This window comes from Protopterus annectens, chromosome 5.part0 (assembly GCF_019279795.1).
Source record: "Protopterus annectens isolate FY-2018-M chromosome 5.part0, PAN1.0, whole genome shotgun sequence".
Classification (NCBI taxonomy): Eukaryota; Metazoa; Chordata; order Ceratodontiformes; family Protopteridae; genus Protopterus; species Protopterus annectens.
In genome coordinates, this window is record NC_056735.1 from 1,636,263,348 (window position 1) to 1,636,286,356 (window position 23,009).

Genomic DNA, 23,009 nt, shown 5'->3' on the forward strand with positions numbered 1-23,009 from the left:
TGTTAAACTCCTTTAACATAGAGAGACACTTTGTAAAAAGCAACGGCGATCTTGCTTTCTCCATTGCTTCCACCCACAGCTCTGATGTACTGCGTAAGCATACGCATGTGCAGTACATCAGAACTGCCACAGAATACCAGACAGCTGCGGAAGGGCAGCATGGAGGCATTATACAATGCCATTATTAAAGAAAAGTAAATATTTTTTTTCTTAAATAATGTCATTGTATAATAGCAATGACCCACTTCTGGGTGTGGGTAATGCTGGATTTACCCACGGTTGTCTTTGTTTGGCCACTCGGGCTTCACCCTCGTGACCAAACCACACCAACCGTGGGTAAATCCAGCATTACCCACACCCAGGCATGGGTTATTGCTTAATTATACAATGACCCCACATTAATATTCCAAAACATGCACGCTGATTGGCCAGCGTGCCCATTGTAAATCTCACAATATACCAGCAGAAAAAGGTCCGGTTGCCCAGACTTTTTTCCATTGGTATAAAGTGCTCAAAACATTTTTTTTAACAAATAAAAAAAAAAGAAAAAAACGGAGCAACAGAGACTTTCTTTTCTCAGTTGCTTCCATTTCAAAGCATTGCTGTACTAGGTATGCGTGGACGCAAGTCCCATACACATGCTCAGTACATCAAAACAAGGAAGCAGTGTACCACAACCAGTGGAAGAACAGTAATGCGCCATTATACAAAGACATTATTTAAGGAAAGTATTTATTTTCTTAAATAAGGTCATTGTACAATAGCAATAACCGACTCCATGGTTGTGGTATATTGAAGATTTACCCACGGTTGGCTTTATTTAATATTAAACCACACCAACCGTGGGTAAATCTTTATTATACCATGACCCCCCCAAAACGTGCACGCTGATTGGCCAGCGGGCCCGTTGTAAATCGAGTTATACTAATGGAAAAAGGTCCGGTCGCCCGGACTTTTTTCCATTAGTATAACTCGTTTTTTTAAAACACTGTCTCGCTATGTTAAATGGGTTTAACATAGCGAGACAGCTTTAAAATAAGCAGCGGAGATCTCCGTTGCTTATTTTAAAGCTGTCTCGCTATGTTAAACCCATTTAACATAGCGAGACAGTGTTTAAAAGCAACGGAGAAAGCAAGATCTCCGTTGCTTTTGAGTCTCGCTATGTTAAATGAGTTTAACATAGCGAGACAGTTAAAATAAGCAACGGAGATGTCCGTTGCTTATTTTAAACTGTCTCGCCATGTTAAACTCATTTAACATAGCGAGACTAAAAAGCAACGGAGATCTTGCTTTCTCCGTGCTTTTGCTCAACTCTGATGTACTGCGCAGGCGCGCGAGTACATCAGAACTGCCGCGGATGCCAGACATCTGCGGAAGGGCAGTAAACAGGCATTATACTATGCCATTATTTAAGAAAAGTAATAGTTTCTTTTCTTAAATAATGTCATGGTATAATAGCAATAACCCACTTCTGGGTGTGGGTAATGCTAAATTTACCCACGGTTGGCTTTGTTTGGTCCCTCGGGACCAAACCACGCCAACCGTGGGTAAATTTAGCATTACCCACACCCAGGCGTGGGTTATTGCTATAATATACCCCCTATGTCGTCGGTTATTGCTTAATGAATATTCAACAGGTCGCTGGATAATCTTCATGTTTTGTCACTCAGCCGTATTTTGCGTGCAATGTCACATGGGCTTGCCCTGTCAATCATGTAGGCCACGCCCATTCCCGCACAAAAATTGCAGTGGGGTAATGTGTTAATACAAAGCCTTTCACTGATAGTGGTAAAGCTGGCAAACATACAAGGTTACTCATGAAATACAGATAATCTTGTTCAGACTACGTTTGTAAAGAAGCATAATCAACATCCAGTATACGTATAATATCACTGGTAAATCTGCATATCAGTCAATCACGCGTCATTTTGATATCACCTTATTCAACCCGTTTATCACAGAGACCACGCCCACTCATGATCCGCCTGACAACGTGGGATAGTACGATTCAGTAATGCCGTGTGGCAAGTTCAGTTTTAGACTTCAAATCCTTCTTAAAATTCATGCTAATACAAATCCTGTTATTCTAGCAACTCTCTAAATATACAAGAGCAATATTTAAAAATCTGGTCCTTCCTTTTTGGGCCTTTGTACCCTTCTTTATTTTAGGCTTCGTCCAGATTTCTTATGCTAAGAGGTTGAGAAGTATGGTCAGGAGCTCAGCTATTCAGGTTTTTGCTTCATTATTTTTGGTCTGTTCCTCAACATTTTTGCTTTTCTGGCAAAATTACTGAGGACTGAAGTCACTAAATAATGACATACATTTGAGTTTCAGTCTTCATATCCTTCAGAAATTACATTCTAACACACATCCTGTTATTCTAGCAACTTTCCATGTTTGCAAGAGGAACATTTAAAATCTGTACATATTTTGGGGCATTTGTTCCCCCATTATTTTAGGCGTTGTCCGTATTTATTGCGCTAAGAGGTTGACAGATATGGTCAGGAGCACTAATTTTTTTTGACGGACAGTCACAAAACAACAATTGTAGGTAAACTCTGGGACAACCACAAAAAGAAAGTACACGTACAAATAAAAACTACGACGACAACAATAACAACAGTAATTAATAGAACTTTTCAAAACCTAACACTTTAGTTATAGAAATAAACATCTACTTTATTTGCTCGCGCTGTCTTTACGTAAGATGCAAGACGTTTTCCATTTTTCAACTAGCCGTTAGGTGTCGCTGTTTGCAGTTATTTTTAGTGACAAGTCACTATTATCTGTAGAACGATACTGGACGTTAGTCTTTGAGTGTAAATAAATGAATATAAATACAAAACCATGTTTAAAAAAGTGAGAAGGGTTAATGTACGTAGAAGAAATGCTTCTGAGGATGAGGAGAATGAAGAAAGCACTTCTGCAAATAAAGATTCGGGGGTTGGTACGGAGACGGTTATTCCACCGGTTTTTAGTATGGCTGCTGTAGCTGCTTGCTTTGGGGTCGAATCAACAATAGTCAACAATACTAATAATGCTAGCTTTATTCCACAAGGCAATGGCGTAATTGCAAATGTCAATAAACCTAAAGACAAAAAGAAACCGAAGGAGGAGAAAGAGATCCCGAAGGCAAGCCTGCTTAGCTTCCAGGATGAGGAGGAGGGTGAGCTTGCTTGTTTTCTTTTTTTCTGTTTTAAAATGATGAGTCTGTGGGTTTCAAATGGTCTCTCTCTTTGGAACAGTTTCTATTATGGCCACAACTTGCTTGCGAGTTGAACCTGTTTTGCAGTTCAGTTTAAATCCGATCCGCGGCCTTTCTTTGGAAGAGATCGGGGACAGCAGCACACGGGTAGGTGTTAGGGTTGCACAGCACTCGGCCTCTTGCAGCAGAGCCTTGTATTCTAGTAGGCCTGATGAAACTTGCAAAATTTGAGTATGTGGTTGACTCCACTTTGGCTGTAATGAACGGGATATATTTCATTGAAGTACATTCTGATTTCTGAGTCAGTATATGAAAGAGTTATTTTTATGTTGAGAACGTAAAGTACCGTTCTGAACAAAAAATCTAGCTATTATTTAATGGCACATTAAGTTGCTTCAGATGTTTTCTCTCAGACTGTAGGCAATTATTTTTTTTTCGCTTGGGAGCACACGTGTGGACATAGGTTGGGAATTTGCATTCATGTACTAAAACACTATGAGTCACATTATATTGGGCGTAATTACACTAGCCTGTGTTTGTTGTAGTCTCTGTGCCATTTGTCTATTTTTTCACTTGTGTTGTATTTGATGACTTTCTGTAGTATTTGTTTTCATTTGCTTGTAGTTGATAACATTTTGCTTGTACCAAGCTGCATTGCTGCTGCCTGTCCATCTGTTGGGTCGTGTCTGCATAGGCTGCTGTGACCAACAGTTTACTTACTTTGTATTATATTTGAAAGGGGGTCTGGCCTTTGTGTTATTAAAATAGTTTTTCATTGATTTGTGTAGATTTGATCCCCTTTATTTTCAGTAGCAACCGACTCCCCCCAACAAAGTTACTTTAGGTTGTCTCTAAATGTGAACACATGGGTTTTTATGCATATTATAGTAAACCCTTGGCATTGGCAGTGACTTTGCACCGAAGTAGAATAACATAGGTACTTTAACACTTGGTCATACATGCACTGTATTTTATTGATTGAGGCAATTACATAGCAACTAAATCTGAAAAGTAAATGTTTGCATGCCATTGTGCACTTCTGCTATACCCACTGTTAAGGACTTAATGATATTTGCCATTAAAATTGAAAATGTTTTACCATCAGCTGCAGGAGGTTATGGGGGCTGCAGCTCCTTTGGAGCTGCGGTAGCGTTGTCACCTCACAGTAAGACGCTGTCCTGTTCGATTCTCAGCTAGAGTGTCTTCTGTGTGGAGACGTGCGTGAATGGGCGTACTTTCGTTGAAGGTTGTGCGTCAGGGCCGGCAACTCTGCACGTAAAAATCTACTTCCAATCATTAGCGGACTGGAGTTCCACTGTGGCCACCCTAACCGGGAAAAGCCTAAAGACACAACATGCATTGTTTTGTATCTGTTTACCTTTTTAATTAACTGAAGCAATGCAAAATTTAATTATGTAGTTCCTTTACCTACTCTTTTAAGCAAGCTTAAAAAGTTAGCACAAAGGGGAGAGGTTCTTTCGTCATTCATAAATGCTTCTTGGAACAAACATGAAAATGGAAAATTAAGCAAAGTGCACTGCCTACATCTTTGATTGCCATTTATAGTGTTGTTGACAAAGAATAAGAAATTATTCGGGGGGGGGGGGGGTGAGGCAGATACTTGAAAAAAAAAAGCTTTACAGTATTTCATCTTGGGGAAGTGTCAGACTGTATCTTTAACATTATCTTGAAATCTAAGTTTGACAGTTGGCTTAGAGGATTAAGTAGCTCTTAATATGAATAGTTTTCTAAGGTTCAGTGGTGCAAGGTTTGATTCCGTCAGCCTCTATACTAGGGTTGCCAACTCTGGAATTTGCTGTTCCTGGACACTTGACGGCAGTAGTTGTCAATTTGTTATGATGGCCGATCAGGTTGTCATAATGAACACCGCAGGTTGTTTATGCTCATTAAAATAGAGGGTATTGAAATACTGAAAGAATAGGACATTAGATGATTTTTGACAGCTTTAACGGTTTGACCTAGTGCTAGTGACACAAGAATAGTCAAACATTATAACAAAATGGCAATCGTGCATGAGTATAACAAAAATGTATTATTTAAAATTTACATTATACGGGTTACGGTAGTTTTTCACTAGTCAACACAAATGGTTAACTCAAATGGTGTTAAGTAATATCAATGTCCAATCTTCATGCAAATAAATAATCATTAGTCACTGTTGTTTAAATTTATACTTTTGCCGAGAAGAGGCAGTTTTCACTAGCTGATGATCAATGTGAATAAATTCACAGCAGTTACTGCAAGACATGCTGAAATTTATCTTCTTCATTAACTCTTCTTTCATCAAGTCATTGTTTAGTCTGTTTTTTCCTCTGACCAAAGTTCATTCATTATGCTGAAAACTCTGTTGCACAAAGCATTTGAGACCGAGATTGACAGAACATATGAAACAATATGAAGCAGTTGAATGTCATTTGGAGACTGTACACTAGAAAACTCTACCCACCTATCACCGACCTGTGTCGTTGTCTGTACAGTGTTTATTCTAACTTTTCGAAGAATGCAAAATACAACTTGTCAGTATCAACAGTTATGCCCTTAATATGTTCAAGTATTGTCAGCATATCCTGCCACTGGATGTCCTTGAATAAAATGAGAACAGTAAAATGCTTGAAAATGGATTCATCATAGACCATTTCTGCAAATATGACGGTGATAAAAAAAATGAGTTGCTTCTTCGTCAGATTTTCATTTCATTTCTGCAGTTGCAGCATCAGAATGCAGTAGCTGATAGGCCGAAGAACCATAGTATTTGTCACTTTGAACTTGTTGGAACTTGCACTTCACACTTTACATAATGGCATGCAATTCATCAGCAGTACTTGCATTTGAGTCCAAGCATCGGACGGCATCATCAAAACCGTCATAACATTGTGAATCAAGTAGAGCAAACACTGTGTCAGCATGTTATCACTTTTGCAAGAAAACCCATCCAGTAACGATGCTGCAACTTCATCTTGACAGATTGTTCATCATAACAGCAATCTGTCAATAGCAAGCAGCAGGCTTGACCAACAGTGGGGCACATGGCGTGGCAGTTCACAGTATTCCATTTGCAAAAAAAAAAAATCAAATTCCTTAAGCTTGATCAGATTTTTTGGCTGGCATTGAGAATGAATAGTAAGTTTTGATAAATGATTTCAATTTCAATATCAAAACTGAATATCTTTAATCCAGACTTCATGCCGTTGTTGAGGATATGACATTTGCAATTTGTTTGTATCTTTTATCAAATTTTTGTTTGCAGCATGCGACTTCTGAAATATTGACGCATGTTTTCCAAAGTTTGTGGTTGCATTGTCTGCACTGTTTGAGGTGACCGAATCTAAACACAGGCTATTGGCTCCAGTGATATCTTTAATTCTGTCAGCAGTTGCTGTACTGATTACATCATAACCTTGATAAAAATCCATGAGTCCATTCTAGGGTTGGTAACTGTGGAATTTGCCATTGCTGGATGCTTGACGGCCATCACGGTCACTCCTTCCTGATGGTCAGTCAGGCTGTCATACTTATCTCCACAGATTAATGGTCATTAAAATAGATGGTATTGAAATACTGAATGAGTAAGACGTCGGATGATTGACTGTTTGACCTAGTGCTGGTTACACAAGAATAGTCCGATATAACAAACTCCAAAAACACAAAATAAAAACTGAATATAAAGATAAAAAGCAAAAGCTAAGGACAACAGCGCAGCTGAATTTAATATTTAAACCACGTTTAATACGATGTAAGTGCTTTTCGTTTTTAAACTTTAAAAACTGCTTCAGACATAGTTCTAAACGCAGAGTGCTTCTTAAATATCAGAGGCAAGTCATGTGATCACTAGCCCCAGATGAAAAATTTAGAGATATCCACATATTATGTATATGCTTAAACAGTTTGTGTTTAAAAATTGCAAGCAATAATTAATAATGCAAAGATCAACACCATAAACTTAAAAAAATTGGTACTTGCGTATTATCGCAGCCATGTTCCAAATATCTCATGGATTGTTCATGCAGTGCTCAGAAACCGCAATGAGCAGGTAGATCCTGTAACTACCCAAAATGGTGTTTGTTTTCTGATACTTGGAGACATCTTCAACAAATGGTACATCTTCAACAAATGGTAGTGCGGGAAAAGGAAAGCAATTTAGCTAGTCTGTGGGTCCTTACTGAAATTCAATAAAATAATGGATAGCTGCATACCCCTCAACCTCTTGGCACAAAAAACCTGAACAAAGAGTGACAGAACAGGGGAAAAGTCCCAAAAATAGGGACAGATAATAAATATCGCCCTGAAACAACAGTACTCGCATATAAGAACTCACTTCACTTTTACTGTCCTTGTTGTGACTTTCTGCTTTTCCCGGTTAGGGGTCGCCCCAGCGGAACTCCGGTCCGCTAATGATTGGCAGTTGATTTTTACATACCGAGTTGCCAGCCCTGACGCACAACCTTCAATGAAGGTACGCCCATTCACGCATGTCTCCATGCAGAAGACGCTCTGAGAGTCGAACCGGACAGCGTCTTACTGGAGGCGACTGTCCTTATTACTAGCAATTTGGATAGTTACGTATCTGCGACCTGTTCATTGTGGTTTTTCAGCACTGCATGTACATCCGTGGGATGTTTGTAACATGTTTGGGCCCTTTAATTCAAAACCGTATCTGTTATACATATACCCAGTGAATTTTTTTTTTTTTTTTTTTTTTGGTAAGGGGGAGGCTATAACTGCAGTACTTGACGAGTATTTCAAGTCATCTGAGCTTGGTGGGACTGTCATAAATATAGTCAAAGCCTCTTTTATGAAATCTACAACCCATCTGTAAAGTTTACAAATAATCAAGAAACCACTGCGCTTCCAAACAGAAATGTTATGCTAAAGAAATATTTTTGTAATAGGTTCCCAAAAAGTTAGAGCTCCTGTGCAGAGTTTGCTGCTCCTCCCTCAACCTTGGTCCCTATCTGTTAATGTCATGTACAGAGCTGTTTGATAAACCTGGAGTTTACATCCTGTCTCATGAAAAGTTAAATGGTAAGTCCAGGATAGTATCGTCTTTTAAGAAGCTGCCAAATGTCTGTGTCGGGCAGCTATCCAGAATTAAGTGAAAGGCATAGTCATGATTTTCACAACTGGGTTGCCACGTGAAGGGCATGTCAATATATCAAGAGTGAGTTGTTCCAGAAGTGATTGCGATAATATGCAAGTACCAAAAATTCAGATAGCCTATATAGATGTCTAAATACTTCAAAAATACTTTCCTATGTAAGTACATGTATTCTACTCATAAGGTTAAAAAATGAAAACCTTTGATTTTTTGTTTTTATCTCTCAAAAGCTTTTAACTTTAATATGAGGGCTATATTAACTACTTGTGCCTATAGGCTTCAAGTCGCAATTGCCATATTACCTCCTGTCTCTCCAAATATAGTGACCAAGGACCTCCCCTTGGATTCCTCTCTAGTTTTTCTAACACACTAAACTAACACACTGAGTTTAAAAGTGTGTTCAGGGAAGTTCTCAGAGTGTCTAAAAAGAGCATTAGTCGTCTTTTTCTTCTTTATGTCATAAGTATGCTTATAAATCCAGCTATGCAGTCTTTGTTCGTTTTTTTCCTGCATAAAAACCTTCACAGTTTAGGCATCGTGCCCCATAAATCACCCCCATAGTGTCACAGTTATACCGCCTTTGAACTTTGATAGCCTTCCCTTTAATTATGACGTCACCTTCCAAAATATATCTGCACATACTACATCGTCCATACTTAGTCACTCTTGGATGAGTGACCTTTTTGGTGACTCTTTCCACCATGTTCTTTATGTTCTCCCCCTTCTATAAATAATGGAGGGCTCACTTCCCAGAACATTTAATATAGTAATTTTCTCACAAAAGATATTCCAGTTTTTTTTTTTTTTTTTTTTGCATTATCCACTTAATTTTAGAACTATCCCTACTAAATGCAGTTACCAGTGCACTTGTATAGTTCTTTATATCACTGTTCTGGTCAGCAGTTCTGTTCGTATGGGCAGCCTTGACAAGCTGCCCCTTTACCACTGCCCTTTTCTGTTTGAACGGGTGGCAGATTGAGAAATGTACCAACATGTTAGAGTATATGGGCTTCTGGTACACACTAGCAGTGCATCTTCCTAAATCCCTGCTTTTTTCTATCCGAGCATCCAAACTCTCCTGATCATAAGAATGTGTGAAAGCCCGGAAGTCTGTACTTGCATTCATGTAGTGAATAAATTCCATTAATTCAGGGACCTGTTTACTCCAAATAAGGAAGATGTCAGCCAGGTAAAGTAAATACAACTTTATTGCACTGTTATAGGTTCATAGGTTCATACTAGGCTATCTGCCCTAGGGCATTTATAAGCCTAGCCAGAGTGTGTTTGGCTTTCGCCACCCATTTTAAATTAATTTTGCTATGCCTTTTTTTGAGGTTAGTATACTGTGCCTCTGTCTAACAGTGACACAGAAGTGATAGCCGGGGTAAACCTGCGATCTCCCATCCACTCATCAAGATTCCTCTTGAAGAGAGTCAGTGTGGGACTCTGCCTAACCTGGACTGGGATTTTATTCCAGAGTGAAGGGAGCCTCTGGGTTATGAATCTGTCCCTCCAGCATGCCCTATTTATTTCAGTGCTGAGGTTCAAGTCTCTCGATCGCGTAGCTCGATGGGGTTTGGATTTTCTGAGGTGCAGCATGTCCATTAATTCCGGGTTGGACATGGCTTTATACGTCAGGCACAGATCGCCTCTGAGCAGGCGGTATGCCACTGAGTAGAGCTGGAGTTTCTTTAACCGGGCAGCATATGGCATCTGTTTGAGCCCTTTGATCCTCTTGGTGAGGTACTTTTGGGGTCTTTCCAGTTGCTGCAGGTGTCTGGTAAGGTACATCCCAAAAGGGGCATTGTACTCAATTATGGGCCTGATGAGGGATGAGTAAAGAGGCACGATGACCTCCCTGATCTAGATGTGAATCCCTTCATGATTAGGTGGGCTATATAAAATGTTTTTCTAACCACTTTGGCCACGTGGTTGTCAAATGAGAGATTGCTATCAACTTGGGTCCCCAGGTCCCTAATGACTTCTTCTGTATTTAATGAATTACCACCTATGTGGTAATTTGTGGGCACTTTGTTTTGCCAAAGGGGATGACTATTCACTTTTTGGCGTTTAGCTTGAGGCCATGGCTCTGGCACCAGTTGTCTGTTTCTATGAGGCCCTTTTGGAGGATGCTTGTGTCGGCTGGAGAGTTGATTATGGCGCCCAGTTTGCAGTCATCTGCGAACTTGGTCAGCCACAGTCCTTCCGTGTTGGCCTGTACCGCCGAGAAATATATACCGAACAAGAGAGGTCCCAGGACTGAGCCTTGTGGGATGCCACTTGTAACTGGTTTGGAGTCTGACATGGCTCCAGCAATTCTAACCATGTGGGTTCTGTCATTGAGCCAGTTTGCAATCCATCTAGTGACATAGGGGTTTATATTTAAGCTGGTGAGCTTATCTATAATGCCCGAGTGGGGTATTGTATCGAAGGCTTTTGCGAGGTCCAGGTAGGCTGTGTGGACCACCTTCCCCTCGTCAATGGCCTTGGTGACTGTTTCAAAGAAATCGACCAGGTTTGAGGCAGGATCTGCCCTTAACAAAGCCAAACTGGGTAGGATCCAGTGTCTGTAGGTCCCCAATGTCTTTATTTATGAGGTCCATGATGATCCTTTCCATAGCTTTGCAGACCAAGCTAGTCAGGCTTATGGGGTGATAGTTTCCAGGATCCGTTGAGGCACCACCTTTGTGGAGAGGGACCACTGTTGCTGTATGCCACTCTTTGGGTACATATCCTGTAGTAAGGCTAAGATTGAACAGTAGTTTTATGTTTGGGTTTAGCTCTTCTTGGAGTTCATGTAGGACGCAGCCCAGGACACCATCTGGTCCCATTGATGCTGTGTTTTTTGCTTTGGAGAGGGCGGCTCTTACCTGAGCATCTGAGATGTCGGGGGGCAGCACTCTGTTGGGATAGATATTTGCCCTTTTGGTGGGGAGAGGGGGGAGAAGTTTGCACTGAACCTGTCAGCTAGGATGTTGGCAATGTCTGTGGGCTCGGTGTATTTTTTGTCATTTTGGACTAATTCTGAGCATATCTGGGAATTCCCACCCAGGTTTCTAACATAACTAAAGAAAGCCTTGTGATTATCCTTAGTGTCCTGTGCAATTTTTCTCTCTAAGCTGACCTTAGACGATTTTATGAGTGCCCGTAGTTTTTTGCTAATACTGATCAGAGATGCCTTCCCTTTTTGGGATTTTGCTCTATCATGTAGTAGCTTCCTCCTCCTATTGTATAGTTTGTTTATGGCTGGGGTCCACCAGACAGGACGTCTGCCTTTGGAGGATTGGGTCTTGGTTTTATTTGGGGTTGCATGATCCATGCATTCCTGTAGGTGTTCATAGAATGCGTTTATAAAGGATTCTTCGGTCTGGGCCGTATTTTCCACAGGCCTGGGGGCTTTGAAGGATTTCGCCTCGGTTTTGAGGCGTGTGAAATTTGCTTTAGAGAAGTTTTTCACTGTGGTTTTCTGGGCAGGGGGTGGGGTCGGGATGTGAATATCCAGTGAGATTAGTTTATGGTCTGATCTTACCAGTGAGGGATACACTTCTGGTCTGGAGCATAGTGTCCCCATGTTGGTGATGATCAGGTCCAGTATGTTTTCCCCTCTTGTGGGAGTGGTAACAAGTTGTTCCATAGCATTTGAGTTTATAAATTCTAGGAACCTTTGGGCTAGGGAGTTGGAGCTAGAGTAATGCTCCCAGTCTATGTTTGGGTAGTTGAAGTCGCCCAATGTAATGGTGTTTGGAGAGACCTTCATATTTTCCAGTATTCTCAGGAAGGCCAAGTGGAGTTCCTGTGTTTGGGAGGGTGGATAGTCTCTGATGCTTCGTGCTGTGCCACCAACCTGGAGGTGTGGGTATTTTTGACGAATATTGATACTCCCCCTCCTTTTGTGGTTCGGTCCAAGTTTTGGGGCCGAAAAGCATGGTATGAGGTATAACCTGGTAGTGCTGGGGTGCTCTTGGGAGCCTTGAACCAGGTTTCTGTTACTGCACAGATATCTATGTTCTCCATGCTAAGGAGAGTTTCGAGTGCGTGCATCTTGAGGTTTAGACTTCTGGCGTTGAGTAGCATTACTCTTAGTTTCTTATCCCTTGTGATACCTATGGAGGTGGGTTTGTCTTTTGAGCCTTGCCTAAAAAAGGTACTATGGGGGTAGCAAGAGCCTTTGCCAATATCCGAAAGCCCAGGGGTGACAGGTGCAAGCCGTCCCTAGTGAAGCATCGTGGCTTGTCGAGCATGTCATCCCAGGCTGACAGGCATTGGATCCCTTTTGAATGACACTAACACTTAAGCCAATTGTTGAAATTGATCATCTTGTCTTCATATTGTGGCATCATTCTTGTTGAGGGTAAGATGCTACTCAAGGTCAGGGTCATACCGGCCTGGGCTACATGCTCAGAGAGCTCCTCTATGTCTCTCTTCATGTAGTCCAGGGAGGTACGTCTCAGGTCATTCACACCAGCATGGACAATGACCGAGTCATATTTGTACTTGCCTTGGAGTGACCTGAGTTGCTTGTGTTATGTGGCGGATCCTAGCGCCCGACAGGCAGCTCACCGTGACCTTCACCTTGTTCAGCCTGGTGAGCGGGACGTCAGTGTGCCTGACGATAAGAGTCACCTATTACAAGTGTATCAGGTGTGTTGTTTAGCCTTAAGGGCTGTGACTGTTTGGCACACTGGCTTTGTGAGCTATGTGTTGCACGTGTTTTGTTTTGGGGTAGCGGTTGCTTGGGTGTCTGCTTTGGAGGTCTCTGCTGCTTAGGCAGATTTTTATTTAGAGCCTCCGAGTGTGTTTTTGTGTGTTTGTGTTTGGTTTGTTGTCGTGGTAGGTATATGTGAGACTGGAATTGTAGTGAGTGTGGTTTCCTTCTCCTCCTGACTGGTTACGCCAGTACTGAGTTGACAGAGCTTAGCCTCCAGTTTGGCTAAATGGTTGCATCTCTCACATGTGTTGGAATTTGTTGGGAGGAGGAGAGGGTTGTCTGTGTACATGAGGCAGTTGTAACATTGCCTCAAGATTCCCAGATTCACCAACTGGACCGGGGAGGAGATTGACAACTGACCTTTGGACATGCTAGAATAGTATTGGGAATTCCTTTATAATTGAAAAAAAGGGCCAATGGGGAACAAGGTACTCAAGGGGAGTTTGTGAGGGTGTAGTGCTTTTAATTTTTTTAGAGCCGACTTGTATAATTGCTTTAGTGAGCAAGTGCCAGGTAACTTAAATGCAATGTGCTACAGGTAACTTAAATGCAAAAACGACAAACAGTAACTTTCTTTCAAGTGAAACAAGGATATAAGTACAGTAAGCAATGCAGATATCACCAGGGATCCACAGAAGTGCTAAAAGGCCGCGTTTTAGGTGGAATTAGCGTTTCAGGGAAATAAACAAACAACAAGCATACAAATAAAGCTAGATTCAGCAGGCCTGGATCTAGTCTATGCTACAGCAAACAAGGTGTACCAATTTCAGTAAGAAACAGTTAGAATATGCAGGCGCTATAAGCCTCTAACCAGAAATTCCCTGCTCAGAAGGGCACAGTCCAGCCTCTCCTCCCACAAGAGTGCAGACCGCAATCCTTCTTAACGTAAAATAACTGGCCTGAAGCCCAAGTGCTTAAACCAGAACGAATACACTTTTAGAATAACAGACACTGAGCTCTCAATCAGCAGTTCCCAACTTAGAAGGATGTAAGCTACCTGTCCTGTCACCACAGTGCAGGCCACAAACCTTCCTAATGTAAAACAACTGGTCTGAAGCCCAAGTGCTTAATCCAGAAGACTTGGAAATTATAGCTACACTTTAATCAAGTTACTACCAGCAGTAATAAATACAACTGAATACTTTAAAGAATGCCTGGATTAGTGCTCAAGTTATACAAACAAAGCTCGATTCAGCAGGCCTGGATCTAGTCTATGCTACAGCAAACGAGGTGTACCAATTTCAGTAAGAAGCAGTTCAAATATGCAGGCACTATAAGCTTTAACCAGAAATTCCCAGCTCAGAAGGACAGAGTCCAGCCTCTCCTCCCACAAGAGTGCAGAACACGAACCCTCTTAATGTAAAATAACTGGCCTCAAGCCCAAGTGCTTAAACCAGAATTAATACACTTTTAGAATAACAGACACTGAGTCCTCAATCAGAGGTTCCCAACTTAGAAGGATGTAAGCTACCTGTTCTGCCACTACAGTGCAGACCACAAACCTTCCTAATGTAAAACTGGTCTGAAGCCCAGGTGCTTAAATGAGTTACACCAAGCAGTAATAAATATAATTGAGTACTTTTAAGATGACGCAAAAGCAAAATAAAGTAGGAAAAAACACAAATACAGTAAAAGCAGATACATTTTTTTTTTTTTTTTTTTTTTTTTGAAAGAGAGAAAGGAGTAGCAGAAACTAAGCTGATTGGCCTTCTCAAATGCTCTCCCTGTACTGGGTAGAATGAGGTAATGACACTAGACTGGGAGGAGGGTCCCATATCAAATTTACACTAGGGGCGGGCAACTGCAAAGCCAATTGTTTTGTTTCACAACTATATAGGAAGCCTACCTATTCAAATTCACTATTGCATTATACAAGCGCACACCCATTGTAAAAGCCCTAGTTAAGGGCCAATATGTAAGACTGGCCAGAATGGTGTCTGATTTTGCGGATTTTCTTAGTGAATGTGAAATATTAAAAAACATGTTTTGTAAGAGGGGGCACCCTGAAACCTTTGTTATAGATATTTTTAATGAAGTTAAGACTAAAAGAATGAATGGTCATTTTCTTGCACTACTAGGGCAGGTGTCCACCAAAAGTCATAATGACTGTAAACCTTTAAATTTTGGATGGGTGCTTACTCTTACTTACACATCCAATTTTTATGACATTAAAAACATTATTTCCAAATATTGGAAAATATTTGATGTTGACCCTGAATTATCAGGGAAATTTGGTATTGAACCGCAAGTGGTTTACAAAAGAGACACTTCTCTTAAAGGATTGATTGAAAAGCAAAAATTTGACACCCACAATGATGGTACTTTTAAGTGTGGGAGGTGTGCCCAATGCCCTTGTTATGGACAGGGAAAAAATCAAGCTCAAAAATTTTGGATATATTTCCAGTTCAAAAAGTATGTACTGTTACACTAAAGGGGTTGTGTATTTGGCCTTGTGTAGATTCTGTGCAAGTTTCTATGTAGGTAAAACTAAGAATGCCCTAAGGTTAAGGATTTATCAACATTTATATGATATCAGAAATAAAAATGAAAAGAATGCACTATATAAACATTTGGTTAGTGAACCTACCCATTCCTTCCTGTTCTTTATAGTTTCATAGTTTAGTACTAGGCTATCTGCCCTGGGGCGTTTGTAAGCCTAGCCATAGTGATGTGGCTTTTGCCACCCAATGAAATGGTACAAAAATGTACAGAATAAATTTAGAATACTGTGCCTCTGTCTAGTAGTGACACAGTGAAGGTCCCCTTATATAATAGAATTAGTTTACTGTGCCCCTGTCTAGCAGTGACACAGATGTGACCCCTGGGGTAAACTTACGATCTCCCATCCACTCATCAAGATTTCTCTTGAAGAGAGTCAGTGAGGGGCTCTGCCTAATATGAACTGGGATCTTGTTCCAAAGCATGGGAAGCCGCTGGGTTATGAATCTATCCCTCCAGCATGTCCTATTCATACTTGTGCCGAGGTTTAAGTCCTTAGCTCTCATGGTCCTGATGGATTTGGATTTTTTGAGATGTAGCATGCCCATCGGATCCTGATTGGACATGGCCTTGTACGTCAGGCAGAGATCACCTCTGAGCAGGCGGTATGCTACTGAATAGAGCTGAAGTTTCTTTAGTCTGGCAGAATAAGACATATGTTGGAGACCCTTGATCCTCTTGGTGAGGTACTTTTGTGGTCTCTCCAGCTGTTGCAAATGCCGGGTGAGGTACATACCAAATGGGGCATTGTACTCAATCATGGGTCTGATGAGGGAGGAGTATAGGGGTACAATGACGTCCTTGGATCTGGATGTGAATCCCTTCATGATGAGGTGTGCATGGTAGAATGTTTTTCTAACCACTTGGCAACGTGGGTGTCAAATGAGAGGTCGCTGTCGACTTGGGTCCCTAGGTCTCTGATTACTTTTTCCGTACTCAGTGGGTTGCTGTCTATGTGATAATTTGTGGGTACTTTGTTTTTCCCAAAGGGGATGACTATACATTTTTTGGCATTTAGTTTAAGGCCGTGACTCCGGCACCAGTTGTCCGTTTCTGTGAGGCCTTTTTGTAGGATATATGTGTCCGCTGGTGTATCGACTATGGTGCCTAGTTTGCAGTCATCTGCGAACTTTGTCAGCCACAACCCTCCCATGTTTGCTTTAACATCTGAGAAATAAATGCCGAACAAAAGGGGTCCCAGGACAGATCCCTGTGGGACACCACTTGTGACTGGCTTTGAGTCTGACATTGCTCCAGCGATTTTAACTGTATGGGTTCTGTCCTTTAGCCAGTTTGCAACCCATCTAGTGACATAAGGGTTTACGTTTAAGCTGTTGAGCTTATCTATGATGCCTGAGTGGGGTATTGTGTCGAAGGCCTTAGCCAAGTCCAGGTAGGCTGTATGGACTGCTTTGCCCTCATCAATGGCTCTAGTGACTGTCTCGAAAAAGTTAACTAGGTTCAAAAGGCAGGATCTGCCCTTTACAAAGCCGAACTGGGTGGGGTCAAGTGTCTGTAGGTCCCCTATGTCTCTGTTTATGAGTTCCATAATGATTCTTTCCATAGCTTTGCAGACCAGGCTGGTTAAGCTTATGGGGCGGTAGTTCCCAGGGTCTGTAGAGGTACCCCCTTTGTGGAGTGGGACCACTGTTGCTGTACGCCAGTTTTCAGGTACATATCCTGTAGTAAGGCTAAGGTTAAATAGCATTTTTATGTGCGGGATTAGCTCCTCTTGGAGTTCACGTAGCACGCAACCCGGGATACCGTCAGGTCCCATTGATGCTGTGTTTTTAGCTTTGTTGAGGGCGGTTCTCACTTGGACATCTAAGATGACAGTGAGATTACATTCAGCTGGGATAAGTATTTCTTCTTTTGGGGGAGAGGGAGGGGAGAAATTTGCACTGAACCTGTCAGCCAGAATGTTGGCAATATCTGTGGGTTCAGTGTATTTTTTGTTGTTGTGAACTAACTCTGAGCATATCTGAGGTTTTCCGCCCAGGTTTCTAACATAGCTGAAGAAGGCTTTGTGGTTATCTTTAGTGTCCTTAGCGATTTTTCTCTCAAAGTTGGCCTTGGATGCTTTTATGAGAGAAAGTAGTTTTCTGCTAATGTTGATCAGAGATGTCTTCCCTTTATGGGATTTTGCTCTGACGTGCAGTAGCTTCCTTCTTTTGTTATACAATTTGTTAATGGCTGAGGTCCACCAGACAGGACGCTTGCCTTTGGTGGAGAGGGACTTGGATTTATTTGGGATTGCATGATCCATTCATTCTTGGAGATGTCCATAGAAAGCATTTGTGAAGGATTCGGCATTGTGGGATGTGGTATCCACTGGCCCAGTGGGCTTAAAGGATACCATCTCAGTCTTAAGAAGAGTGAAGTCTGCTTTTGAGAAGTTTTTCACTGTGGTGTTTTGTGCTGGGGGTGGAGGTGGGATATGTATATCCAGGGTGATTAGTTTGTGGTCAGATCTCACTAGTCAGGGGTATACCTCCGGTGTGGAGCATTTTGTCCCCATGTTTGTGATGATCAGGTCTAGTATATTATCTCCCTAGTGGGAGAGGTGACTAGTTGTTCCAGTGCATTTGAATTTATGAATTCCAGGAACCTTTGGGCTAGGGTGTTAGGGCTAGAATAATGTACCCAATCTATGTTTGGGTAGTTGAAGTCTCCCAGTATGATGGTATTTTGTGATACATTCATATCCTCCAATGTCTTCAGGAAGGTTGAGTGGGGTTCCTGAGATTGGGAGGGTGGTCTGTAACATGCTACCAGTTGTATAGCAGTTTTGCCTATGGTTAGTTGCACCTGTATGGTCTCTGATGCTTCATGTGTTGCTACTAACCTGGAGGTGTGGGTGTCCTTGATGAATATGGACACTCCCCCTCCCTTTGTGGTTTGGCCCGGGTTTTGGGGCCGAAAAGCATGATACAAGGTATAGCCTGGTAGCGCTGGGGTGCTCTCAGGAGCCTTGAACCAGGTTTCAGTTACTGCACAGATGTCGATGTTCTCCATGCTGAGGAGTGCATCGAGTGCCTGCATCTTGAGATTTAGACTTCTGGCGTTGAGCAGCATTACCCTTAGTTTTTTTCCATTTTTGTTTTCTAAGGAGGTGGGTTTGTCTTTTGAGCCTTGCCTAAAAAAGGCACTATGGGGGTGGCAAGAGCCTTAGCCAATATCCGGAAGCCCAGTGGTGACAGGTGTAAGCCATCCCTTGCGAAGCAGCGTGGCTTGTCCAACATGTCATCCCAGGCAGACAGACATTGGATCCCCTTAGAATGACACCAGTACTTAAGCCAATTGTTAAAGCTGATCATCTTGTATTGGAACAGGTAGATCTGGGACCTCGTGGGGGACCCTTGAATGAGTATTTGGAGTTTGTAGAACTCAAATGGCAAATGTGCCCATCATGCTCCTGGGTTAAATGATAGAATTTCTTTATCTTCTCTATTGAAATTAAAATCTATGTTTTTTATTTAGTTATATACACTGTTTAGGGATGTTTTAAACTTTTTACATGTATTATTGTTTTATATTTGGCTTGTATTAAGTATTTGCAGCCTTGTTAATGGGGGAAATGATGTCAGTTATTTGTGATTGGGTAAGCAATGTATTTAAACAGGTGCTCATTGCAGTGTTTTTGTATTCTGAGGAAGTCATCTACCAGACGAAAGCGCTTAATACTGCTGTGTTTGCTTACACTGCTTTATCTTGGATGAACATTGTCTGTATTTTTTCTGGATTTGGAGTTTTCTGCTTATAAAGGATTTACCATCTGCCAAGCGTCGCTTTTGTCTTGCAACAGCTGCCTTTTATTTTTCATTGTTTGTAAGACTCTACCTGTTTTCCTTGTTTGTTGTCATGGATGGAGGCGAGCAGATGCGTGACACTGGCGATGCAGAACTGCAGACTCTACTTAGATCTGTATCCACTCTAACTGCAACAGTTTCAGATTTATCTAAAAAAGTGGACAAGTTAATGTCTAACCCTCTTTATTTAGGGTCGAATGACATTACTAATTCACAGGGCTCTGAGACTAGTGATTTGCTTATTACACCAGCCAAAAGAACGGGCTTTCACAGCAACCAGGAAGCTGACTTAGTTCGTGGTAACACCAATGGTTTTAGCTGTAACACACAGCTCAAAACGTTTCTGTCGATAGGCAGGAAGCGACTTTTAATGTATCGGTTGAGCAATGGCTTAAAACCGAAACTGGTTTTAATCGAGTTTCTAACTCTAGTAATAATCATGTTAACCCAGGTACATTGGATCAACAAATTTCCAGTTTTAGAGGGCTACTTCTGAAATATAAAAAATTGCAACTGGAAAATGAATATTTAACTGAGTGTACTAAAAGAGAGCAGGTGCCTAAGGGGCTCCGTTCATGGAAATTTCCCACTGGACTGGAAAAGGACTCACACCTTCATAAAGAACTCCTACAAATTTTTAACAGGCAAGGGTGTGAATTGCTTCAAATTTTGATATCTGATAACCGTAAAATGTCATTGTTATTAAGGGAGATTAATACCTTAGATTTAAGCATTAAAAATGACTTGTTTGAAATTAAACATAATAACTTTAATGCTGTGTTTAATCATGTTGACACTGAACTAACTGAATTAAAGTCTAGGAAGGAAAGGAAATTATTAAGGGATAAGGTGGATTATGAGAATGGTAGAGCATATCCAGATCCACCGAGGGTTACAACAAAGTTTTTCTGTTAATAACATCTCTTGTACTGAGGATAATGAAATTGAAGAGCATGCACAAAGCAATAGTGGAAATGTTTCCCCTTTAGAGCAACCTCCGTTACGGAGGTTGGAGAAGTTACAGAACCAGAGACAGGGGAGGCAGGGATTACTAGAGGAATGGCAACAACCCTGGGATGGGTTCCTGGAGGGGGAGATGGGATTCATACAGGAGATAAACCCTGACAACAATTTTGACAATGATAATAATAGTGGCCTGGTACTTAATGTTATTAGCAACAATAACTGTGATTTTAACATTTATAACTACAGCCAGGTCAGGGTTGACACCAGGTGGGCCGAGTTATTATCAAAGGGCTTTAATTTTGTTCCTATTAAGGAAGGGACGCTTACTGACTCTATTTTACAACTTAAATTATTTACAAGAAAACTTAATTTGGCCTTACATTTTCACGATAACAATACTAGTACTGGCCATTTAGATACACGTAGGCCTAGTATTTTTTTACCCCCATCACACCCCCTAGTAGAGCTGTTTGAGAATCTATGTGAAGCTGATATCAGGAACTTATTAGTGAACAAGTATAAAAAACCTGGTCAAGCTAACTTGGACTGTGATGAGAGAGAACTTCTAAGTGAAATTTTAGAGCATCGTGACATAAGAATAATGAAACCTGATAAAGGTGGGGGCATGGTAATTATGAATGTGGTTGATTTATAATAGCAAGATGATGGAACTTTTGTATAGTGATGTCTATCTTGAGGTGTCCAGAAATGAGATTAATATAGCATATCGTAATATTGACCTGGAATTGGAACAGCTATTATTAAATGGGCAAATTACCTTAGAAACCTATAATTGTATGCTTATAAGCCATCCAAAAATACCCACAATTGCAACAGCTGCCTTTTATTTTTCAAAGCCATCAACAAAACACAAACTCATATCATCTATCCTCTTCTGGACTATCAAAAGCATTCGATACATGGAATCATCATTCCTTCCTCAACATCCTTGAAACCCCCTACCTGGACACCCAGCACTAAACTGGTTCAATTCCTACCCCACTGGTAGGCAACAAGCTGTCCTATGGCAAAACAGAATATCGACTGCTCCCAATACCATAGCTCCTCAGGGCTCAATACTGGGCCCACTTCTGTTTTCCATCTTTTCAATATATGTGCATACATTTTTAAGTCAATAAGTACGTTAGTTAAATTTGCATCTTTCATAGGGACAAAGTTCATACCTTGGGAGAAGAAATCAGCAAACGTAGTATTCAAGTCCAAGTCTGTAAAGTTAAACAGTTTAAAATCTCCTTCTGTGTTGTAAATAATATCAGGTTTATTTCTTGATGGATAAACCTCATAAGATGACGTCTCATATTCCTGCCCATAGTTAAATTGATCATTCTCTAAGATCTCCTTCCTGCATAAAGGTGAACCATTGGCTCAATAAATAGTCCTCCCATAAGTTCTGCAGGACCCCCTGCCCTGGTCCTGATTGGGGTAAAACACCCTCTGCTGATTCCTAATGTGGTCTGACTTCCTCAGATGGGTAAAATCTCGGTCATACTCCTGGTTTTCATCTTCCATCACATTGTGCTCCCCGTCACTGTTCTCTTCCCACTGTGGTTGTACCCCCAAAGGATATCCATTCATGGGTTCCACTCTTTCCTTATAATTGGCAGGCTCTCAATTCCCCCAACTTTCAAATTCAAAGGGGAGGGGGTAAGCCGTTCTGGTTTCATACTCCCTCCTGTCCCTTCAAACTTTTTCATCTTTTATCCTTTTGCCTTGACAATGCTTTGGTCAATACTACAAAATATCCGCCAGTGTTCCACTTCAAAATTAGCGTAACCGCTATCCTTCAAAATAAGTGAAGTAACCTCCATGGCCAGGTTATCGGTAAACTTCGCATTGTGTTTTATGATAAGCTCCATAAATTCACAGCCTTGTTTGTCAAACAAGGCCAGTAAATCTCTCTGCAACGGCGAGTCCTTTTCTAGCCCAGGTGGTTATCTCCACTGCCGAAAACACTTTGGTACTCATTTGACCTTTACATTCTCAACAAGATAAAATTCTCCAGTTGCAGTTTTTTTTAATTTGAACAGCTTATGATCTAATTGTTCCAGCTTGCTGTTCATATCCACATGTCCTTGCCCAGAAACCATGTGAGCAAATCCCACACCACTCTGTACCCACTCCTGTAAGTTGGGTACTGCATTCCATGCTGACAAATGTCCACGATTAATATCAGCCACTCTTAATTCACCAATTTTGATGGTTTCTTAGTGTATGGGTGGTAGCAGTACCATGTACTGTAATATTGTCATTTACAGTGTTAATGCCAGCAGTTTGTGATGAAACAACTCCTTGTGTTGTAAACGGTGTTTGATGCAGGTCCTTGCAAAAGCAAACCTTCCACTCGTTGCGATAACTGCTGCACAATTAATATCAAATTCCTAACAGTTTGTTGTAATGCTGAAACTTCACCCATGCGATTAACATAATTAGTCCCAGAGAAAAGCAGCTGTGAAGAGGTCTCTGCCCCGGCTGCTATGACAAGTACAAACTCAAAAAACACAAAATAAAAACTGAATATAAAGACAAAAAGCAAAAGCCGAGTCCAAAGGACAACAACACAGCCAAACTTAATATTCAAACCACGTTTAATACGATGTAAGCGCTTTCGTTTTTAAACTTTAAAAATTTCTTCAGACAGAGTGCTTCTTAAATATCAAAGAGGGGCAAGTCATGTGATCACTAGC

The 23,009-nt window shown here is 41.2% G+C and overlaps 1 protein-coding gene across 1 annotated transcript in view; it reads left to right on the forward strand.

Annotated features, from left to right (window-relative positions):
- Positions 1-2,470: 2,470 nt before the first annotated feature.
- The window catches only part of PAXBP1 (PAX3 and PAX7 binding protein 1), a 1,009,737-nt gene continuing 989,198 nt past the window's right edge, over positions 2,471-23,009 (forward strand). Inside the window, exon 1 of the mRNA XM_044072024.1 lies at positions 2,471-3,275. Within this exon, the coding sequence (XP_043927959.1) occupies positions 2,849-3,275 (427 nt within the window). The 5' untranslated portion in view covers positions 2,471-2,848. The remainder of the gene's footprint in view (positions 3,276-23,009) is intronic.